The sequence below is a fragment of the Acomys minous genome (genome assembly GCF_964271855.1).
Source record: "Acomys minous genome assembly, chromosome: 1".
NCBI classification, from domain to species: Eukaryota; Metazoa; Chordata; class Mammalia; order Rodentia; family Muridae; genus Acomys; species Acomys minous.
The window spans coordinates 187,195,371-187,220,176 of NC_140483.1; the positions used below are offsets into that span (position 1 = coordinate 187,195,371).

Here is a 24,806-nt window from a genome sequence, read left to right on the forward strand (position 1 = left end):
CAAAAATAATGTCTGTCAGATACCACTTTCTTTTAGATAAATGAAAAGTAAGACAAAACAGGTCTGAGGTGGGCTGTGCTTTGGATCACAGCGAGGCCAGCAACTGAGTCCACGATGGAGGGTGATGTGAACCCGAAGGCCTATCCCCTCAAAGATGCCCACCTCACCAAGAAGCTGCTGGGCCCTGTTCAGCAGTCATGTAACCACAAGCAGCTTCTGGAAGGAGCCAGTGAAGCCACCAAGACACGCAACAGAGGCATCTGAGTTCACTGTGATGGCAGCAGACGCTGAGCCCTTGGAGATGACCCTGCACCTCCCACTGCTGTGTGTAAACAAGAACGTCCCTATGTAGTGTGCGCAACCAGGCTGTAGGATGGGTCTGTGTGGTCTCCAGGCCGGTCCTCGCCTGTTCTGTTACCACCAAAGAAGTCTCTCAGCCAAAGCAGCAGATCCAGACCACTCAGCAGTCTATTATTGAAAGGCTCTTGCTGTAGGCCTGTGGCCTTTGCCCTTTCCTGTCTACTCTCACCCTATTTGTGTATCATACTGTCTGTTAGCATGTAGTGTTTTCAGCCAATTTCTATTATAAATATCATACTACAAAACAAAACGAAACAAAAACCTTGCACCACACCCGTGGCAAGAATGAGATGGCCATTGTACTTAGAAATAGGACATTTTTGAAAGGACTGAATTCTGGAAAAACTCTTTTTTAAAGCCTTGGCTGTCCTGAACTCATTTTGTAGACCAGGCTGGCCTTGAACTTAAAGAGATCCACCTGCCTCTGCCTCCCTGAGTGCTACAATTAAAGGCGTGCGCCACCATGCCCAACTGGAAAATTTTTTATTTTTAAGAACTTCAAAATCATTATACTTAACTACATTGTTTCTAAGGAGCAACGATGTTAAAGAGGGAAACGATGCCAGCGTCTAACGCTGACTAGAGCACTCTCTCTGTGAACTCATCCACCCCTTCCCATGCCAAACCGAGGTACACACTGTTATTAGATATGGTTAGCAGTTGAGAAAAGTGAGCCGGGCGTGGTGTCACAGCCTTTGATCCCAACACTCGGGAGGCAGAGGCAGGCGGATCTCTGTGAGTTCCAGGCCAGCTTGGTCTACAAAGTGAGTCCAGGACAGCCAAGGCTACACAGAGAGACCCTGTCTCAAAGAAAGGAAAAATGAGGCATTAATATAGATTGAATAACTGCACCTGAAATAATAAAGCTGCTACGTCTGGAGGTCAGGCAGAACTCGGCCGTGCTTAACCGATGGGCTGCAGGACAGGCAGGGGCAGTGCTTAGAGAAGGTACCTAGCCCCAGGTGGCATGAGCAGCTCTGCACATCATTTCATGAGCAGCTCTGCACACCATTTCATGAGCAGCTCTGCACATCATTTCATGAGCAGCTCTGCACACCATTTCATGAGCAGCTCTGCACACCATTTCAAGCTTTGCCCTTATCCTTCACGAACCTTGTGCTCTCCTGAACCTTGGTGCTGGGATACTAGACACCAAACTCAGCGGAAGCAGGAACTCAATCTGTCAAAGAAGCTTGAGGTTAGGGAGGACTATGTTCCTTCTGTCTGGGCTCCCCTTGATGGGCGGGGCAAGGACTGGTGTTATACAAGAGGGGAGGACAGCACGAGGGACGCACTCTGATCGTCAAGAACTAGTTCCCCAAACTACCCAGGGAGGAGCACTGCACAAGCACAGCTCAGTATATGGGCCTAAGAGTCTCCAATTCACCTGCAGAAACGCTGTAAAAGCATGCTGATTTACTCAGACAGGACTTCAAAGCTCAGAGAAGTTTTATTTTGTTCCTTCTTTTTTAATTTAAAGGTTTCAGAAAATATTTTGTAAATCAAGAAAATAACTGTTGCAGATTAAGCCTGGTTCACAAACAAGCAAATGAAAATACTGGGGAAGCCACAGATCACTAAATGCAAGGAATGGGAGCCGGACAGTTCTTTTTTATTTTTTCTTAAAGACACACACACACACACACACACACACACACACACACACACACACACACACACACACTTCTGCCTGCATAGGTGCCTGCATGCTAGAAGAGGGCACCAGATCGGTTATCGGCCACCATATAATTGCCAGGAATTGAACTCAGACCCTTCAGAAGAACAGGCAGTGCTCTTAACCTCTGGGTCATCTCTCCAGTCCCTGGAAGGACAGTTCTTAAGGATACCGGGAGCAAATGCTCTCAAAGGCAAGGTGGCAAAGCGGAGGACAGTGGCACACATGTCATTTTTGAGACAGGAAGTAGGACAGGATGAACAAAGTCACCTACCATAGAGAAGGATGCAGCCGCTTGTTCCAGTAGCCCCACGAGCCCAGACTCAGTGAAGTACTTTCCAGAGCAAATACCTTCTTCATCTGGAGATACGACATCATCTGAGACAGCAGATTCTTCTAATACGTTAGATGAGATATTCTAGGGAAAATTTTGAAAAAGTATTGGCAAGGACTTACTTTGCCAGCGTGAGAAATGTACACGAGGAAGTAGCTGACAACTAGATTTAGCTATTAGCTAAGGTTAAAGAGGAGGAGCTGGGTAGAGCTTAAGTAGCCGAGCCCATGCTCAGCTGTGAGACCCTGGACTCAGGCCCTACGCATATATACACAACGGAAGAAAGAAATCTCTAAAAACACTCGCTATTTTAAGATGACAATAATGTTATACCACTGTTGCCAGATAAGTTTCCCCCAGTAACAAGTTGTGGAAAAAAATTGACTTCTGATCTCCACAGCTGTACCATGGCATGTCATGAACACACATGTATGTGTGTGCACATACGCACGCACGCACACACATCCCCCCCTCTCTCTTTAAATCTGTGGGAAGAAAAATTAAGATGGCTCAGCACTTAAGAACACTGGCTGTTCTTCCAGAGGCCCTAGGATCGAAGCCTTAATTTCAACTCCCAATTAAAACTCATGTCCTCCGTATGGAGATAGGCTGTGACCATATGGTAGGGGAGAAGGTCCCCTTCTGTCACAGACCTAGGGGATGGGAACAGGGTAAAAGAGGGAGGGAGGAGGAACAGGAGGAGATAAACCAGGGGATAAAAACTGAGATATAATATGGATAAATTAATAAAAAAAAGAAAAAAATCATGCCCTCTTTAACAGGGCTAGCGATGTTGCCTGGAGGTGGAGGGCATGCCTGGTACTGAAAGGCCCTGATCACATTCTCAGGACAGCATGCAGAACAAAGGAGCGACGTCAGGAGTGCACCATTCATTCACCTGGCCAAGCACGGCCTTCTTCTTCGCTTTCTTTCCATATAAACAGGTTAAAGTAAAAACCAACAGACATAGCTTGATCTCACATACGTGCAGCAGATCCCTACCTGGAACGTCACACATCCCACAGGAAGATACTTCCGGTCTTCCAGCATGCTCAGGTACTCGGCGACAAGAGCTGCTGAGTGGACCAGGCACTGAGCAGCCTCAGCATGGTTGCTTCGTTCAGAGTGTTTGCCGGCCATGTTCTGCAGCCAGGTCAGCCGCAGGTCAGGAGAGGTCTGGTAGCCCTTAGCGATCCTAATCAGAGGGAAGTGAGTCTCAGTGACCATCAGCTTCCCCAAATGGGTGGGAGTTGAGAGAGCTGCTCAGACTTTCCCTAGACTACTTCCTACTATGGTGTCATCCTGCTACAGGAGGTGTTTAAGTGTCTGGGAAACGTCATCAAGTATGGATAGCCACTGTGGTGCCTAAAATGGACACGATCATTTTGGGTTGGAGTAAAGAGACACGCTGCATAACACTTGGCTGCTAAGAAAACTGTCATTTTTAAATTAGAAAATACATAAGAAATGTAGTTTGTAATGTCATATAAATTTATATAGTAAATAATATATAAGAAAAATTAGAAAATATACAAGGTAGTGTCATCACATCATCTTTATTTCAAGAGCATAAATGTTTTATTTGTGTCTCATGATGGGAAAACTGAAGAAGGGGGCCATATGAAAAGAAAACTCCCTGTTTTGCTGCTGTGTCTATAAAGATAAAATGGGAATTATAAGTTTTTCAAAGTCTGTACCTAGTAACACTATCTTTAATCATAACTACATTTGAAATTATGACAATTTGTATGTTAAACATTTACATGCTATTTTTTAAAAAAAGATTGCTTTGGGCATTTAAAATATGGGCTTAGGGCTTTTCTAAGAAGTTCAAGATCTAGGATACCAAATTATTTCTAAAAAATTTATTTTGACAAGAATAAACACACTGTAATCTGAGGCTCTTCCTTCGATCCCTTGTACTATAAAGACTACAACACACAAGCAAATTGCAGTTTTTTTTTTTTAAACTTTTACTCTATGTGTATGGATGTTTTGATATTACATATGTCTGTACACCCCACAATGTGCTTGGTGCTCACAGAGACCAGAAGAGGGGACAGGACCTGTGGGACTGCAGTCGTAGATGGCTGAGCTGCCACATGGGTTCCGGAAACTGAGCCAGACGCTCTGGAAGAGCCACAAGTGCTTTTAACTGCTAAGCCATCTCTCCAGTGTAAACTGAACAGTTTAAAAGCACTGACAGAAAACTTGAAAAAGTAGCCTCAAGAAAGTTCAGCATCTGCAGACACTAGACACTACATGTATGTGGTGCACAGACATACATGTAGGCAACAACACATAAATAAACAGTAAGGTTTCATTTGACCTTTTAATGTATCTTAGAAAGCCACTTTAGTAATTTCTGTGTATTACCCAGGCGGTACTAATCCCATCACGCAAACAGTGAGAGAACCCACGATGCTACCTGTACATGAGATCGATCAGCATTTCGGGGTCCTCCTGATGCTCCTTCATTTTCACAGTGTCAGAAAGGATCATATGGAGATTGAAAACCAAATCTTGGACCTGTAGTAGAGAATCATATAAAAATTTTCTGTCATTCGGTCACTATTTCAAAACAGGGGCTGTGGAGATGGTTCACTTGGAATAGCCTCCTTTGGAGCGTGAGGACTTGAGTTTGTCCCGAGCACCCACAGGCCAGGTGTCGTGGTGGCACATCCATGTAACTCCAGCACAGGGGGAGGCAGAGATGAGGATACTGGGGCCTCATTGTCAGCACCCTAGGCAAACTAGTAAGCTCCAGGTTCGGGGAGAGAGGTGGGGGAGTGATGGAGGAATGACAACTGACCTTGACCCTGGGCTGTCACATGTACAGACACACATGTGCATACACACAAAGACAGCTTTATGAGACACTCTTTTCTGGGTAACGTGTGGAAAAGAATATGTACAATCTTACAGAAAAACTCACTCTCTACCAATCTGGAAAGTTCCTACTCAATAGTTTTACTACAATTAATAGTTTAGATAGGAGCTTTTCTCACCTGATCAGGGAATGTTGTTTCCCTCAATTCCAGATCTTCTTCAGCGTATGTCAAAATAGTTTTCAGAGAACGCCTTAAGAATTCTTCATTAAAATTCTGAGATGTACCCACCAAAGAGGACAGTGACATTGTTACTTGCATTTTCACTCTGGCAAAGTTCTGTGAAAGAAAAATGGTTGATATTTAGGACAGTTAAAATAAAATGTACTTTGTTTCCTTATAAAAGGAGAGGGCTGGGGCCATGGCAGTGGTGGGTGCTTGCTTAGCTTGTGTGAGGTCCTTGGCTTGATCCCAATACTGCAAATATAACAAAATCATATATTTGGTGAAAAAATACAATTCTGAAAGTTTTTTTAAGTAATGAAATATATCTAATTTTTAAAAGGACATAATGGACTCCAGGGAACTAAGCAGATTCTTCCTTCCTCATACCCTAGCCCTTCTCTCACGCCGCCATCACCCAAGACAGTCTGTCCTGGGAACCTGTTGGTCACACTGGCAAAGGGGTCTGATCAGTTAAGTTATTTTCACTCTCCTTTCCACCCACCAATTCCAACTTCCTAGTCTTATCCAACTGCTGCAGCCTCTCCCTCCTGTTGCCCCACTCCCAGGGAACTAAGTACATGCTCTCCTCAGCCTTCCTTCCTTCTCAGCCCATCCCTCTGTCTCAGCCTCCAACACCACACACTCTCTCCTTAGAAGCCCACTGGTGGCCAGAAAGTCAGATCCGCCAGGAACCCAATCCTCGAGGCAGCCCTGCTTTCTCCCCTCCTATGAACCGTCTCAGCGCCCCACCATCCTCACCACCCACATTCCTGGGTCAGCCCCAGTATCTGGAAACAAGTTCTACCTCAGAACCACACGATGGACTCAGAAGCACCCACTGCCAGGCAGCACACAGGCACCACAGTCCTAAGAGCCAAAGAGGGTGACAGAAACCAAGGAACAGAAAACCCACCCAACAAAGATAAGACCAGACAGCCAGACCTGGAATGACAATCATCGCAAACCCAGATGCCTGACAGCAGCATAAAGACAAACAACAACAGCCAGGAAGATGCAGGGCAGTGTGTCTTCGGTAGAGCCCAAGAGCTCTACCACAGTAGGCCCCAGGTATTCCAACACAGCTGAATCTCAAGACAAAGACGTCAAAATAGCTATTATGAACATACGCAAGGGCCTTAAAGAGGATATGAACCCACCAATGAAATCTACAGTGGAATAAAATGAAGAAAACAGTTCAGCACATGAAAAGTAGGGGTAAACTGGGATAAAATTAGAAATGAAAAATTGAGAATCTCAAATTGGAAACTCAGAGGCAAGCCTCACCAACAGGATATAAGAAATGAGAGAGAAAAGAATCTCAGTCATTGAAGATAAGATAAAAGAAACGGATACCTCAGTCAAAGAAAATGTTAAATCCCAAAACAAAAAAAACCTCCAAACAAAATGCCCCTGGAACAAAGCATCCAGAAAATCTAGCAAACTATGAAAAAACAAAATCTAAGAATAATAGGATTAGAGAAATGAGAAGAAACCCAAGTCAAAAGTATAGAAAATATGTTCAACAAAATCACAGAAGAAGGGGCTGGAGAGATGGCTCAGAGGACAAGAGCACTGACTGCTCTTCCAGAGGTCCTGAGTTCCAGCCACCACATGGTGGCTCACAACCATCTATAGAGATCTGGTGCCCTCTTCTGGTGGGCAGGCAGAATATTGTATACATAAATAAATAAATCTTAAAAATAAAGAGTGTATTGCATTTATAAACATATATGAACCAAACACAAGGGCACCCAAGTTCATAAAGGAGAACTACCACAGCAAAGATCACTGTCAGCCTCACACACCGACACTGGGCGACTTTAGTAACCTGCTCTAACCAATAGATTGGTCATCCAGACAAAAACTAAACATAAAGTGCTGGAGCTGACATCATAAACCAAATAGATCTAATAGACATTTATAGGTAATTTCACCTAAACACACAAAAATATAACTTCTCAGCACCTCATGGAACTTCCTCCAAAAATGGCCACACACTTGTACACAAAGCAAGCCTCAGTAGATTAAAATGAAATTAAAACAACACTCTGCACCCTATCTGCCCATCACAGATTAAAGCTGGATGTCACAAGCAACAGGAACATCAGAAAGCTTACAAACTCATGGGAACCAAACAGTTTACCACTGAATGAATAATGGGCCAAGAAAGAAATTAAAAGCTTTTTAGAACTGAATGAAAATGAAAGCACAACATATCCAGACATATGAGACACAATAAAGGCAGTTCTAAGAAGCAAGTTGACAGCACTAAGTGTTTAATAAAAATGGAAAATATCACAGTAATAACTTCACAGCACATCTAAAAGCTGTAGAGCAGAAAGAGAAAATCACACCAAAAAAGAGATGGCAAGGGAGAATCAGACTCAGGGCTGAAATCAATAAAACATATACAAAGAGTCAACGGCATAGAGCTGGTTCTTTGAAAAAATCAGTAAGATTAATAAACTCTTAGCCAAATGAAATATAAGGCATCACCAACAAAATCCCAACACAATTTCTTCAACAGAAACTGAAAGGACAATTTTCAGCTGCATACAGAAACACAAAAAGCCCAGGATAGCTAAAACACTCCTAAGGATAAAAGAACTGCTGAAGGTATCACCACCTCTGACTTCAAATTGCACTACAGAGCTATCATAATAAAAGCAGCATGGTATTGGCAAGAAGGACACACACTGATCAATGGAATTAAATCAAAGACCCAGACATAAACCTACACACCTATGAACACACCTATGGTTTTTGACAGACAAATCAGAAATGCTGACATCACAGAACTCTTCAGCACAGGACTTCAGGGGTGCCAAGTATGGACTCTATCACTAAGCTATGCTCTGGCTGTCTGATCCACAGCCCAAGTGGAATGGTTAGCGCCAGCTTACTTCACGAGTCCATGCTGAGGTGAAGTTTGCTAAGACATCCCATGCACAAAGAACACGGTAGGACACTCTGTTATGGTTAAATCTTCTTCTTTTCACAGTATAAAATCATTGCTGCTCCATTATTCTCTATTATGAAACCACCCTTAAAACTTACATCTTTTTTTTTTTTTTTTTGACATTTTCTTCTTACACTTCTGTGTATCCATAGTACCGGCCACTTCCCCTTGGAACCTTGCTTTATCTTCAGTGTTGCTGCTTTGGATAGATTCTCATTCTTTGTATTTTGTAGTGCCAGGGACTAAATTTAGGGCCTTGGCACAAGAAGGTACTTGGTACATTCCCAGATCATCTTGCTCTTTCCCTACTTCTTTTTATCTTCTTTATTCCTTTGTTATCTACTTTAGATACAAACTGTGATGGTCAGGGTTATCTTGATAAACTCTAGAATCACACAGGAGATGAGCCTTATCTGTGAGGGACTGTCTTGCTGATCTAAGCTTCTGAGAACATCTGCAAAGGATTCTCTTGACTACACTGATGTGGGAAGGCTCATTTCAGTTGTCAGTTAGCCTGTCCCTGGGCAGAAGACCCTGGACTTCACAAATGGAGAGAGAGCTGAGTAGTGGCCTGCCTTCATCCTGTCTGCCTCCCTGCTGAGGATGTGATGCGACCAGCTGCTTCCTTTGCTCTTGCTGCCTCAACTTTCCTCCGTGATGAGTTGCACCTTGAACTATGAGTGAAAACAAATCTGTTCCCCTTCAGGCTCTCCTGTCAGGGTTTTTACCACAACAGGAAAAGAAACTAAAACACCAATGTTCCCTATTTTCATTAAAAAAAAAATCTCTTCATACTTGGCTAGCACTAAATGGCTTCAGTGAGCGCTTCCTTCCGCTGATGTACGTGCTTGCCTTCAGCTCACACTGGTCTGCAGAGCTCAGGGTCACCCTGTCTTACTAATAGCTCCGTCTGGATGCAGCAAGGACAACGTGCAGTTGGTGTAACCAACGTGCCTGTTTCCCTCTGACCTTCTCCACCCACGCTCACCCTTCCCTGACTCCACAGGATGAGCCTAACGCAGCCCCTGCTGCCCTCTGAACTGTCAGTTCTCACTCCTAACCCTGATACATCTGTCAGCAGCCTCCCATTTCTACCCCGAGTCGCTGTAATAACTTCCTGGTTAATAATCTGATGGTTTCTCAGCCCTGCACTCCTCATCTTTTGTGTAGTATTAAGATGCTAAACGCACACCACTCATTTCTTTATAATATGCCAGTGGCTCCCACAGTGTGAACGATAAAATCCAAGTGTTCAAGGGAGCCAATGTGTTACACCATATAGTAGGAACTGAGAAGGTAGCAGTGATGAGTAAAGCAAGCATCACCGCAAGTTTTAAATTACCAATTTCTATTTAGAGATACTACCCGATAGTAGACTAGACGTTTTTTATTTTCCTGAATAGGAAAACAAACAAACAAACAAAAAAAACCCCAAAAGCAGTTCCCAAAACAACAGAAAATGCTATCAAGAACATATATCAAGGAATTCCAGAATTCCATGAGTAGTCAAACTTTAGGGACTTTAAAAAACTAAATGCAATTTATGAAGTAACTACACTCTTTTTTTCCGGGTTATGAGAACCAAAAGAAGTAGAGCAGTGTGAGTTTGTATTAGCAAATACATACCACATGCACACACGCATGCACACCCACACTCACCCACCCACACACGCATGCATGCATGCACACACACATGCAGGCACCCTCCTACTACATGCACACACACACACATGCATGCACGCACGCACACACATGCATGCACGCACCCCCCCACATACACACCACGCACGCACACATACATATATATACTTTTGTAAGACGTAAGATGACAAATAAAGACATTGTAATTTCTTAATACTGATTATTAGAACTGTGTTTCATTATGTACCCGGACAATTTTCATGGCAGACACTTACATTCCCGATCTCAAAGTTCTGCCTCATGAGAAGGTACAGAGAGGCACTGGCATGTGACCGGATTGTACTGATGCTGCTGCTGCAGTGTCGGAGAAGTCGGAGGCACAGATCCGCACACTGCTCTGTCTCCTCCTCAAACAAGAGCTCAGGAAACTATAAAACAAAACAAAACAAAACAAAGCAAAAAAAACAAAAAACAGACAGAAATATGTTAATATAGTCTGACTTGGAAATCTGATAGGTAGACTAGAAATTAAAAAGAATGGTTAAGAGACAATATTAGTTAAGGTCAACAGTGGAGACCAAAGACAGACAGACAGGGTTGGAATACTGGTGATGTCACTTGTTAGGTAGTGGTATGGCACCGGGCAAATTTCAGTTTTACATGCAGGAGGTCTAATAATATTATCTATATAAATTATTATAAGGCTTTAGTAGGGTTTCATGAAAAACAGTAGCAACATTAAGAGCTCAACATAAACAAATAAACACAAGTGTACAAATATAGAAAGGGAAGGGGGGAAAAACAGAAAATTGACCTCCGAGGCAGCAGAGCACAGAGCCACCTTTACACAGCAAGGGTGGAACTGTCTATACATTAACTCTTTTTTGTTGGGTTCTTTTCCTGAGACAGGGTTTCTCTGTGTAGCCTTGGCTGTCCTGTACTCATTTTGTAGATCAGGCTGGCCTCGAAGTCAGAGATCCACCTGCCTCTGCCTCTGGAGGGCTGGGATTAAAGGTGTGCTCTATGCCTGACTTACACTTAACTCCTAAGACATGAGTTGAAGAGAAAGAGACATGGGCGGGGGATAGAGCTCTGTGGAACAGCGCTTGCACCATGTGTGCAAGGACCTAGCCTCAGTTTCCAGCAGCACAAAACCCAGACGGAACAAGGTAAAAGTAAAGAGAAGAGCCCACACTTCTCTGCTACTGAGTCCAGGTTCTTCTCAAAACAAAGTGATTTTGAGACAAGAAACTGATTAGCAGTAATTCAGATCAATACACAATCTGAAGACAGAAGCAGAGACAGAGAAGAAAGTGTATTAAGCGTTTAAAATTAATTTATAATGTATTGACCAATGAGTGTGGCAAATGACCTTGGACAGTGCTAGAGAAGAAACTGATGTCACTTAGACCACGGTACAAAGTAACCCACCTTTGAGACGAGGGCCCTCTGCGTGGCAAAGCAGTGCTGCAGATACACTGCGCTTTGGTTGCAGGCCATGCTCTGTAGCAGCACTTTCAGCACCCCACCCAGAATGCTCTCTTTGGATTCTGTTACAGAAACAGTCTGCAATTGAAAGATAAATATGTAAAATAGACATGTATCTATAATGTGGCTAGGTAAGTAAAATATGTATGAAAATGCAAACATTTATGAGAGAGGAAAATGATAAAAGCCAGGAGGACTTCAAGAACAGACGCCGAGCAGTGGACAGAAGAAAAGGAGTGAAAAGGCCAGAGATTTTAAGGTGGGTGTGGGGAAGGGAGCACTGATGTAGTGCAAGAAAACATTAAGTATGTTCTAGGAAAAACTGTAAATTAACCTGGATGTCTGACTTGAAACGCCCGCAGAAATTAAAGCTAAAAAAAAACCTAGAGTAAGTGCCCATGGCAGGTAATATTCGTTACATATCAAAAATAATTTTCTATCTTTCTTCCTTTAAGAACAGGAATCCTGGCTTCTGTTTGGGAACTAGAAACTAAGCTAAAAAGAAATGTGATCTAAAGAAAAGTTGTCTCTACGAGGCAACCCTCAGAAATACAAGTGCTCCTCGACCCAGTCAAATGTAGTGTAGGGAGGGCAAACCCTGAGCCAGCACCTTGCATAATCTACTTTACTTTAGAAATACTATTTCTTTTCATACTATTTCCCTAGTAGATTAGATCTAGTCTAAACAACAGAGTGTTAAAATATAAAACCCCTTAGAGTCTGAAGAACTCCCCATTTTTGTCACTAAGCAGTCAAGACAGTCACACTCTTAAAAACTATTATTTACTTGTCACACTGTGTGCCTGTCTGCATGGTTTCGTGCATGTGTGTGCAGGCCGGAAGGAGATGCTCAACATCTTCTACTACACAACTGACTGTTCCTTTGAGGCAGGCTCTCTCTGAACCTTGGCCTTGTATCTTCCTGTCTTCCTGCCCTTTGCAATTGGGGTTACAGGCATGTGCTAAATGTCGGACTTGTTATGTAGGTGCTGAAATCTGATCTGTGGTTTTCACAACTGTACACTAAGAACACACTATGCACTCTTAAAGCTGAGACTTCTCTGGTACCAAGAAATACTACAGGTTTTATATGTTGAGATTTTCAATCAGGGTAACAGCCAGTAAAATATAAGAAAAATAATCTCAAGGAAGTGGAAAGAAGAGACTACAAAGAGAATACAGAGCATCATGAACCAGACAGACATTATAACAGCACTGAGTTAGGAATCTGACAAAGTGACGGGAGCAGAAGAGAGCGGCAGAGACAGGTGAGAGGCATTTACTAAGACAACTAGACTCACATCCTGGCTCTTCTACTGACTTCCTGTGTGATCATGGGACACTGCTTAAACATCTGTGACTACTACTGTTATCTACAAGATGAGGACAATGATACTTTCAATTGCTTCTTTCTTGTAAAGACCAAGTATGTTAACACTTGTGAAGTGCTTAGGACATTGCCTGAAAAACTTCATAAATGGCTCCTTTACCACCGAGGTAACACTGTCTAGAAGCCTACTGAACAAGCAGTTTACATCTATGTAAAATAACCAAATAAGGCAATCACACATAAGAACCCTAAACCACTGCTTAACATAAGAAGATGTAGAATAAACCCAGATTAGCTCTATATTGCATGTTAAATATATCTCAGCAGGACACAGTATTATAAATACACAGTGGTTGCTAGAACCACAGAACCAGGCATTTAATATGACAAACAAATGCAGATTTTTATAAGTATTGTCAAAAGAATAAACATTTGAAAACTGTGGAAAGAAACAGAAATTTATTTATTTATTTTGGTTTTTAAAAACAGGGTCTCTCTGTGTAGCCTTGGCTGTCCTCCGAACTCACAGCGATCCGCCTGCCTCTGCCTGCCTAGTGCTGGGATTACAGGCATACGCTACCACATCTGGCTGAAATAGAATTTATAGTTAGAGAATCACCAACTACTTGGAACTACATGTCAGCTACGGATGCCTGGGCATGATTACATGGTTCAAACTGACTTTCCAACTCCACCTGCTGAGTCTGACTTGGGCCCCTCTGGCCTGCCCTTACCTGGACGACGATCTCCAAGGTGTCTAGGATGATGAGGTTTGCTTCAGTAGCGAGGTTCCCATCAATCAGAGCCTCGTGTTCTATCTCCGCTCTGGACCTAAGACAGCATATTGTAAGGAATTTTACTTATCTTTTAAAAAAGCCTGAAGTAAGAAATGACAGCCATTAAAACAAAAGCTTGACACTATTAGGATTTGCTTAAACAAAAACTTACAAAAAAATAAGAGGAATACAGTATTTCATACATTAAAATGTTTTGTTTCCCTGCATCTTGTTGACTGTATAGTAACATGTAACATGCACATTTCTTTCTTTCTTTTTTTTCTTTCTTTCTTTCTTTTTTTTTTTTTTTTTTGGTCTTGAGACAGGTACTCAGTGTACAGCCCTGACTGGCCTCTAATTCAGAGACCCATCTGCCTCTGCCTCCTTAGTGACACCATGCCCAGAAACATAAGCATTTGTCTCCAACAAAGGCACAAAGTGCCACTAAGGGCATGAATATTTGCTACACTTTTCAGCCCCGCCTTTTAGTCACAGGCGCAGATGCTAGGTGGCGCTAGGTTTACCTGCACTTAGGATTGCTGTATGTAAAACAAAGTTGAGTACTCATCCTAGATCCCAAACATTCTTAATGTATTTATTAACAACAATAAAAGCACTCGATTTTTCTAATATTTTGTCTAATTTCCTCTTAGCTACTCATGCAAATATTCTCAGAAGGTAATTTAATTCTTAAACAAGACTAGATGGAATCATAACATTAGAAACAAAACTTTAAAAAAGGCAACATATACTGTTAACAAACTTGACTATAATCATTACACAATTGTATATATATATTAAAACTAACATTGTATAGTGTAAATACATTTCTTGCCAATTAAAACTCAATAAGGGAGGGGAAAACAAACAAAATAAAACAATATGATGCTAAAATCAGTTGCCAAATGCATTTTCCATGGAGGATTAGTTGGGTAAATGTGCTTGTTTTATTTATTTATAAATGAGTTTTTAAACATGCAATATATTTTTTGTAATATATAAAATATTTTCTCATGTAGGTTTTTTTTGGTTTGTTTTTTGTTTTTTTGAGACAGAGTTTCTCTATGTTGCCTTGATTGTCCTGGACTTGCTTTGTAGACCAGGCTGGCCTTGAATTTATAGCGATCCGCCTGCCTCTGCCTCCTGAGTGCTGGGATTAAAGGCGTTTGCCGCCACGCCTGACTTTATGTAGGTTTTTTTTTTTTTTTTTTTAAAGATTTATTTATTATGTATACAGTGTTCTGCCTGCATGTACATCTGTAGGCCAGAAGAGGGCACCAGATCTCAGTATAGATGGTTATGAGCCACCAAGTGGTTGCTGGGAATTGAACTCAGGACCTTTGGAAGAGCAGCCAGTGCTCTTAACATCTGAGCAATCGCTCCAGCCCTGTAGTTTTTAATTTAAAACTTTAAAACCGAACATAAATACTTATCTTTTAAGATAGGCACACCTAATAAAAAATAAGCTAAAGTGAATGGTCCTGTGTTTAGGGTCTAGGCAGCCCACTAACACACTAGGAAAGTGAGTGGTGTTGTGTTTGGGGTCTAGGCAGCACACTAACACACTAGGACAGTGAATGGTCTTGTGTTTAGGGTCTAGGCAGCACACTAACACACTAGGACAGTGAATGGTCTTGTGTTTAGGGTCTAGGCAGCACACTAACACACTAGGAAAGTGAGTGGTGTTGTGTTTAGGGTCTAGGCAGCACACTAACACACTAGGAAAGTGAGTGGTGTTGTGTTTAGGGTCTAGGCAGCACACTAACACACTAGGAAAGTGAGTGGTGTTGTGTTTAGGGTCTAGGCAGCACACTAACACACTAGGACAGTGAGTGGTGTTGTGTTTAGGGTCTAGGCAGCACACTAACACACTAGGACAGCGAATGGTCTTGTGTTTAGGGTCTAGGCAGCCCACTAACACACTAGGACAGCGAATGGTCTTGTGTTTAGGGTCTAGGCAGCACACTAACACACTAGGACAGTGAATGGTCTTGTGTTTAGGGTCTAGGCAGCACACTAACACACTAGGACAGTGAATGGTCTTGTGTTTAGGGTCTAGGCAGCACACTAACACACTAGGAAAGTGAGTGGTGTTGTGTTTAGGGTCTAGGCAGCACACTAACACACTAGGAAAGTGAGTGGTGTTGTGTTTGGGGTCTAGGCAGCACACTAACACACTAGGAAAGTGAGTGGTGTTGTGTTTAGGGTCTAGGCAGCACACTAACACACTAGGACAGTGAATGGTCTTGTGTTTAGGGTCTAGGCAGCCCACTAACACACTAGGACAGCGAATGGTCTTGTGTTTAGGGTCTAGGCAGCCCACTAACACACTAGGACAGTGAATGGTCTTGTGTTTAGGGTCTAGGCAGCACACTAACACACTAGGACAGTGAATGGTCTTGTGTTTAGGGTCTAGGCAGCACACTAACACACTAGGACAGCGAATGGTCTTGTGTTTAGGGTCTAGGCAGCCCACTAACACACTAGGACAGCGAATGGTCTTGTGTTTAGGGTCTAGGCAGCACACTAACACACTAGGACAGTGAATGGTCTTGTGTTTAGGGTCTAGGCAGCACACTAACACACTAGGACAGTGAATGGTCTTGTGTTTAGGGTCTAGGCAGCACACTAACACACTAGGACAGTGAATGGTCTTGTGTTTAGGGTCTAGGCAGCACACTAACACACTAGGACAGTGAATGGTCTTGTGTTTAGGGTCTAGGCAGCACACTAACACACTAGGACAGCGAATGGTCTTGTGTTTAGGGTCTAGGCAGCCCACTAACACACTAGGACAGCGAATGGTCTTGTGTTTAGGGTCTAGGCAGCACACTAACACACTAGGACAGTGAATGGTCTTGTGTTTAGGGTCTAGGCAGCACACTAACACACTAGGACAGTGAATGGTCTTGTGTTTAGGGTCTAGGCAGCACACTAACACACTAGGACAGCGAATGGTGTTGTGTTTAGGGTCCCAGCAGCCCACTAACACACTAGGACAGTGAATGGTCTTGTGTTTAGGGTCTAGGCAGCCCACTAACACACTAGGACAGTGAATGGTCTTGTGTTTAGGGTCTAGGCAGCCCACTAACACACTAGGAGTCTCATTACTTATCCAGCTTCTCTGTGTTCTGACGCCAGTGCGTCATATCCTTTCTCCACCGCAGGTTCTCTTGGCTCCCAAAGGCACTTCCAGATGGGCTTCTCTCTGTCAAAACAATTCCAAAATGGTATTTCAGTTGGACCACATATACACATATTTTGAAAACATACAAGAAATAATGGGTGCCCTTAATTTTATAAACAGCCACTTCTTTCAGTACAAGGAGAAGAGCTAGGCAGTTGTAATTTTTACTTAAACGTTTTCACAATAACTAAGGAGAAAATATTTTCTATATAGGATATTTCTTGGTGAACACCCCGCCCCCATCCTTTTAAATAAGCAAAGAAAGGCTGTGAATGGGTCTTGTTAGAAGGCAAGTGGATGGGCCTGTTCCCTTGGTGTTTAGTCATTCTATTCCCCTGCTCTCCCTGTGGGCACGGGCCAGTCTGAATGTCCCTCCTCCTCCTCCTCTTCTTCCTCTTTTTCCTCCTCCTCAGGAGCCTCCTCCTCCTCCTCAGGAGCCTCCCCCACCCTCTAAGACATCCTTGCCTAAGTATCTGCTTTACTTTTGTTCCTATCATTAATTATTAATTTTAATGAGACAGGGTCTCACTCTGTAGCCCAGGCTGGACTGGAATATACTATGTAGCCAAAGCAGACCATGAATTTAACATAATCCTCCTGCCTCAGTCTGCCAAGTGCTGGAATTACAGATGTAATACTGGGCTCCATAGCATTTACTCATATGAGAACATGCTACTTGACAGAAGTGGCATCCATTTTGTCCAGCATTTAATAACAAAGCATCTGGAATATGCTGAGTACACAATAAACCTGTGTCCATAAGGAATCACAACAGGGCCCTGGAAGACGGCTCTGTGACTCAAGTGTTTGCCATGCAAGCAAAAGTACAGGAATTCAGATTCCTACAACCCACACTCGTGCAAGGCAGATGTGGTAGCCTGCTTGTAGTTTTAGCCTTGGGAAGCAGAGTCAGGGGGCTCTTAAAGCAGGATGGCTAGCAAGATGGGCATATGGGAGCACTTTGGGTTAACTAAAAGACATTGCCTCAAAGAATAAGGAGGAATGAGTGAAGAAGATCCACACATCAACCTTAGGCCTCCACACATGCAAGCAATGCACATACATGTACAGACTACACACACACACACACACACACACACACACACACTTAAAAAACTGTAACAGATTATTTTTTTAGAGATCTTCTGTGAGAGAGGGGGAAGGGGAAGAGAGGGAGGGAGGGAGAGATCCCCATGCGGGTCAGAAGAGGGAATGGACACCCTGGAGGTGAGGCTGCAGGAGGCTGCAGGAGGCTGAGCTGCCTGGCATAAGTGCTGAGGTCTAAACCTGTGTCCTCTACAATTGCTTCTCTGGTGGACTTCCCAGTTCTATAGGAAAAGTGGGGGAGGGGCACTTCTCTTCCTCTAGAGCTTTAAGCTTGAAGGCAGGTTGGATGGCAAGGGTAGTCTTAAAGAGACAGGCACGAAAATGTATCTGAGTGGAGAAAGCACCAAGACAGTGGAGAAATACAGAAGCATGGATTGGAATCAGATTTCATGGTTCTAACTCGGAAATGAAGACTCCCCTTTTGAAAACAATAAGGCCTGGAACTGTGAGAGGGTGGAAGAACAGAGAAGGTGAAAGTTCAGAGTTCACATAGGAATTTAAAAATACTAAGAAACATAATTTTATATAATGACAGACAAATCTCTATGCTTTCCCTGTTTTTTTTTCTTTCCTTTCTGAACTTTTAACTTTGAAATTTTTTCTAGATTTATTATCATTATTTTAATTATGTGTCTGTCTGTACGCAGGTGCCCATGGAGATCTGAGACAATGGATTCCCTGGGAACTGAAATTACAGGGGCTGTAAACCACCTGCTGACATGCGTGCTCAGACCAGAATTTGGGTCCTCTGCAAGAACACATGAGTTCTTAACTACTGAGGCACCTCTCCAGCCCTGTTTTGAAACGTATTTTGATCATATTTACCACCCGTTCCCCTAACTTCCTACCCACCCCACTTCAGTGTTCTGTCTCTCCTTTCTAACCCACTGAGTTCAGTGTTACTCAGAAACTCTTGGGTGTAGAGCCTGCCATGGCGCATGGTCAACACAGTGGGATCACATCCTTAAAGAAACCTGATTCTCTCACTCCAGCTAGGACTTGGACTCGAGGGGCAGGGCTTCTTGCCTACCTCCTGCTGGGATTGTTGGCCTGAGCACTGTAATTTCCTTCCCCTGGTACAGTGTATCTTACTCATCATTAAATTCTAAACACACACAGTATATAAAGGCTATTTAAATAAATGATCTAAGCTAATGGCAAGTCAGAAAATTCTGTTCCTATAGTTCAGAGGCCAGATGTCGTAGCACACACCTATAATCCCAATACTTGAGGAGTGAGGCAGGGGGATCACCAACAGCTGAAGTCAGCCTGTTCTACACAGTCAGTTCTAGGCCACCCAGGGCTAGACCACCAGACCTGACCCCATCTCAAAATAAATAAATATATAAAGGGAAAAATAAAATCCATCACAGATTTTACATTCTGTGTAAAAAATTCACATTTTACACTTTTCACATCCAACAAATACATAGTATGTGTTTAGTATATATTCTTTACACAGATGACTAAGCCATTCATCTGACATTACAGAATTTTTATCAATATTAGTGTTTAAATATCATTTTTAGCACACATATGCTCACACATACACACACACATACAGAGATTATAAGATCAGATAGGGCCTTGTAAGCTCTACAAGTAACTATGAAGAGGTGAGGAAAAGGAAGCTTGGAGATTAAGCATCATGGCCAAGTTTAATGGCAGTCAGCCTAGTAACAGACCTCAGCTGCTGGGGGGGGAGGCAAAACCTATTTTTCCCTCTCACATGTTAGTCTGTGGGCAGCCTTTTTACATTTGATACACAATATATTAATTTACTGTGCAAACTAGAACATTCAACAGTAAAGGGGCAAGTTACATAGAACGAAGCCTAATATACACTAGACTGTGGGTGGCAGCACACTGTGTGCATTTACTGTCAAGTGTTGACAGTGGGGGAAGCTGGCATGTGTCTGCAGAGGCGACACACACGTCTCTGTTCTTTGTGCTCAGTTTTGCCCTGAATTTAAACTGTCTATTTTTAAAAGGAGAGGGAAGGAATGCCACTGATACTTAGACAGGGGCAAAACTGAGACACATGCCTATCACCTTAAATCAGAATTTCAATGAGCATCTTTAGAGAACCCGCTATTTCAGTTATGTTTCAAGAGTTTCTGGAAAGTCACTGTGGACTAGCAGCAGTGACGAATAAAGGACACAGCTCTTGGAGGTGACGCAGCCCTCATCAGGAGGAGAAGATGCACCTACCGAGCTGCCCTCGGCTCCGCCGGACCATCTCCTGCCTGGCACCGATGCTCCCCAGAATGGCTTCTTCAAGCTTGGCTCTCATGTCTTTTGATTTCTTAAAGGTTAAACTATTCATTCTTTCAAACACCTTTTTTCCCTAAAATGTAAACATCAGAAGAGGCACTGAGGACATTTCTTTCTTCCTCACCATACTACTTTGCTTCCCTGTAAGTGCCGACAGGGTCATGGCTACTTACTTTGTATTCAAAGCAAGAGACACACAGATAGAGCAGATCTAACAGCCGGTTCAGCTGGAGGACCGAGAGGTCTGTAAACCATTTCTGCAGAACTGACTCATCGGCGTTCTTGAGAACCCACAGCAGACAGATCAAAAGGCTCCGGCTTGATTCTGCTGAGAAGGTGGTATGCTGCCTGCCACTCTGAAAACAAGAACAGAAGCATGAGACCCACGGACCGGTCACCATTGGGTTTGTTGTTGTTGTTGTGACACATCTGTAATCAGTCAGTATCTGGGCAACTCGGGCACAAGGCCTACAAGTTTGAGGCTTGTCTGAGCTACCTATCAAGCGTCAGGCAAGCCTGGTTATATACCAAGATTCTGTCTAAAATCAAACGAACAAGCAAATACTTTAAAATAGAAGTTTCTTAAAAGTAAACTACTCCAAAGGAACCACTTGTTTTAGGTGACACACGGGAAGGGCGGCCATACAGAACCTTAAAGTCTGAAGTTTAGTGAAGGGCAGCAGACATCTGCTTCACCGTGGCAGAGCTGCCAACGGAAAACAGTTCACGTTAGGAGAGAGCATGCGGGAGAGACAAAGCTCCTAGTATTCAACCCAAAGAACGCATCACAGAACATCAGACGAGCAAAGCCACTGACTCGGAGTAAGTGGTAGTATGAATAAGCAAAGTAATAGAAAAACAACGTTTATAAGATCTAGAGGACGATGTCCCTTAAAAATAACCAGTGACATAAAGTGGCGAATGCTAAGCCATACTCTGATGGTCTGAGTGGGAAAGTCCTCCATAGTGTCTGGCTTGCAAACACTGGGTTGCCTGTTGGTGGAGCTGTTTGCTGCAGGAAGTACATCACGGGGGGGCGGGGGTGCAGGAGGAAGTACATCACAGGGGTGGTGCAGGAGGAAGTACATCACAGGGGGGGTGCAGGAGGAAGTACATCACGGGGGGGTGCAGGAGGAAGTACATCACGGGGGGGTGCAGGAGGAAGTACATCACAGGGGGGGTGCAGGAGGAAGTACATCACAGGGGGGTGCAGGAGGAAGTACATCACGGGGGGGTGCAGGAGGAAGTACATCACAGGGGGGGTGCAGGAGGAAGTACATCACAGGGGGGTGCAGGAGGAAGTACATCACAGGGGGGGGTGCAGGAGGAAGTACATCACGGGGGGGGGGGGTGCAGGAGGAAGTACATCACGGGGGGGGTGCAGGAGGAAGTACATCACGGGGGGGGTGCAGGAGGAAGTACATCACGGGGGGGGGTGCAGGAGGAAGTACATCACAGGGGGGGGTGCAGGAGGAAGTACATCACGGGGGGGGGTGCAGGAGGAAGTACATCACGGGGGGGGTGCAGGAGGAAGTACATCACGGGGGGGGGTGCAGGAGGAAGTACATCACGGGGGGGGGTGCAGGAGGAAGTACATCACGGGGGGGTTGCAGGAGGAAGTACATCACGGGGGGGGGGTTGCAGGAGGAAGTACATCACGGGGGGGGGGGTGCAGGAGGAAGTACATCACGGGGGGCGGGGGCAGGCTCTGAGAGTGAAGCCTCGAGCCATTTCCAGTTTGCTCTCTCTGCTTCATGCTCAGGGTTGAGATGTGAGCTGTCAGCTGCCTGGTTCTGCTGCTATGCCTGTTTGCCCTCCTGGAGTGCCATCCCTCCGGAGCTTTATGTCAAAATAAACTTTAACAACAGAAAAATAACTAATATACATACAGTATAGATGCTATTTTTATTTACTGCATATAAGGTTAAAAGGTATCTGTGATCTACAAGAAGACATACAGTGAACTGTAAATGAAAAACAGAGCATGTGAGCTTATTTATGGCACCACTGACTAGGGATCTTGTTATCTAGCTCAGTCAATGTACTAAGCCCTTCACACGCCATTTTAACCCTCCCAAAATATTACAAAGTAAGTTGTCTCATCTCAATTTCACAAATAAGAACAGACAACAATAATGACGCTGATAGGAGTAAAATCTGAAATGTGCCAAATACTACGGTGATGAGTTTCACAATCTTACAAGATTATATTAACTACTAGTTTTCCTGAAAGGTAAGATTCTGGCTAAGTAACCAAACCCCAAAGTCCCTGCTCCTCACCTGAGACGTTACTGGAATGTTTACTTAAAAAAGAGATCAGTAAGGAAAGACTCAGCAAAGCCAAACACACTTAACTGCCAAGGTCACGATTTTACTTCTCTTGACAATCTTTCATCTGTCTTCTGGTTGAAACAGGTGGTGGCAGCTAACGCGGATACGTACTCTGCCCCAGGCAACGCACCAAACACTGAGCCCATATTAACTCGCTCATCTGTTGCCAGTACCCCAGAGATAACTGTGACTGTGGAAAGGACTGTAAGCTTTGTCACAGGTGAAAACAGCTTTACCCTTGGACACTTCATAGATACTCCCTTAGATTAACCTTCACACATGAGACAGGCAGGCAGAGAGGAGAGAGGGGCAACAGGGTCAGGCCGGGCTCGAGCGCACATGGATCGGAAGGAGGATCAGCGAACAGCCGGACCAGCACGTAGGCCAGAGACACCTAGGGACCCGTCCGTGCAACAGATACCGGAAGGTTCACTCTTTTTTCCCTTTAACCTTTTTTCCCTCTTGTGTAAGCTAGTTGGGTTGTATAATAAAGTTTAATTGTTAAGAAACAGAGCCTACAAGTGACTACTCATCCCTGGTCACAGCAAGAACACGGAGCCAGCCCAAGCAGTCTGCAGTCGGACGGTGGGACTGGGAGCCATGTTCAGTGTTCTCCTCCGTATTCAGCCTCTGACGCAGCAGCTGAGTGAGGACCAGGTGGGTTCAGGGAGCAAAGGAGACAAATTTATTCTCCCAGATAGCAGCACATTTTTAGAAAGTCGGGATGATGAGGACAGTGCGATTCTGGTGTGTATAGAGGGACAAACAACAAACAGCACAGGAAACGTGAGAAGTATCTCATGATTCTGAAACGACCTACAACAGCACGCAGTGTGGCTCAGGGGTGAGGTGACAAACTTTTTAATAAACGGAATTGGGACAACTGATTCCTCTACAGGGAAAAAGAATGGACTTCCATCTTGTATCATTCCATATAAAGTTAATTTTAGATAAAGAATTTAAATGGGAAAGGTAACATTTAAAAGCATTAGGAAAAAATACAGAAAAGAACACTATAGTTCATGCTCACCAAAGGCACAAGCCACCAGAAATATATTAACAATTTTAATTTTAAGCTGCTGAATACCTCATTATCAGTCCAGGAAGATAACAAAAATCTAGTGGAGTAACGTGGAAAAAATCTAAACCTCAACTGCTGGGGAATTCAAAGTAAGCAGACAAAACCTAGTGAAGGCCAGAATATTTAAACAGAAGCAACAGCAAATACCATCTGAGCTGAGCACCAGGTATTTACAAAATGGACCGTAGACGAGACCTAGAAGCAGCTTCACCAAAATCCAGACGCACATCTTCTGACCATGAGCAGAAAGAAGAATATTTACAACTAGAAATTTAAAGTCTGCAATTCTTAAATAGGCAGAAATCTTTAAAGATCACCATGAATGTTACAGACATTTTGAGCTGAATAATGAAAATGCTATGCAAAACAGTAGCAGTTAACTAAAGCAACTATAAAGAAAAATTGAGAGGCTTAAGAGATATATTAAGAAAAAAAGATGGAAATTATTGAGCTAAACATTTATCCAAAGTTAGAAAAAAGAAAACCCCAATAAACAAACAAGAAAGAAAGAAAGAAGCATCATACACAGGCAGGACAGAGACGGCTAGAGACACTCAACAGAAGGGATGGGCAACGGCACTGAGTCGGCACTTCATAACAACCAAACTTTTTTTGACATCTCTGGGACAAGGGCTCATTATATAGCTGACCTCAAATCTGCAATCCTCCTACCTCAGTCCTCTTAGTGCTAAATTACAGGTATGAATGAACATGTCCACCATTCAAAACTGCTGATAAGAAAAAAAAATACAAATGTTAGTCACGGAAACAAAATGTTTACCCTGACTACACATGGGACAGACATGACAGAGGTCGCATTAAACATTCAGAACAACTTTAAATGCCATGAAATCTGAATAAAATTTCACTACAACAGAATTTATTAAAAAAAAAACAATTTAAGAAGAAATAGGAAAATTGAACAGCCTTACAGCCATGAGAAGAAATACACCTAATGTGGGGGGAAAATCCCCAACACCCTGTCCTTCACAATGCAGCAACAGAAGGGACAGTCAGCCTCTCCAGAATTCTGGGAAGGAGGGGACAGAACCCATAAACAAGCACTTGAGGAGAACAGAATACAAGAGGAAACTCCCTGGCCCAGTTCAACTGCTAGCCTGGCTTTGCTTTCAAACCTGGAAAGAATGTTCAGAGAGGAAAGTTATAGGCAGAATTATTTAAGAGCACAAAAACACAAATCCTAAAGAAA

The 24,806-nt window shown here is 43.4% G+C and overlaps 1 protein-coding gene and 1 pseudogene across 7 annotated transcripts in view; one reads left to right on the plus strand and one right to left on the minus strand.

Moving 5' to 3' along the window:
• DOCK7 (dedicator of cytokinesis 7) overlaps positions 1 to 24,806 on the minus strand; it is a 185,207-nt gene that overhangs the window by 22,559 nt on the left and 137,842 nt on the right. For all 6 annotated transcript variants that reach the window (XM_084777076.1, XM_084777074.1, XM_084777075.1 and 3 more), the window contains 10 exons: positions 20,358 to 20,540; positions 20,122 to 20,257; positions 16,728 to 16,824; positions 13,575 to 13,671; positions 11,454 to 11,588; positions 10,298 to 10,450; positions 5,378 to 5,536; positions 4,798 to 4,898; positions 3,372 to 3,564; positions 2,310 to 2,453 (listed from right to left, as the gene is read on the minus strand). In XM_084777076.1, coding sequence (XP_084633202.1) covers positions 2,310 to 2,453; positions 3,372 to 3,564; positions 4,798 to 4,898; positions 5,378 to 5,536; positions 10,298 to 10,450; positions 11,454 to 11,588; positions 13,575 to 13,671; positions 16,728 to 16,824; positions 20,122 to 20,257; positions 20,358 to 20,540 — 1,398 coding nt within the window. The remainder of the gene's footprint in view (positions 1 to 2,309; positions 2,454 to 3,371; positions 3,565 to 4,797; positions 4,899 to 5,377; positions 5,537 to 10,297; positions 10,451 to 11,453; positions 11,589 to 13,574; positions 13,672 to 16,727; positions 16,825 to 20,121; positions 20,258 to 20,357; positions 20,541 to 24,806) is intronic.
• On the plus strand, positions 7 to 1,090 carry LOC311594983 (NHP2-like protein 1; annotated as a pseudogene). The gene has a single exon. The product of its transcript is annotated as an NHP2-like protein 1 (transcript).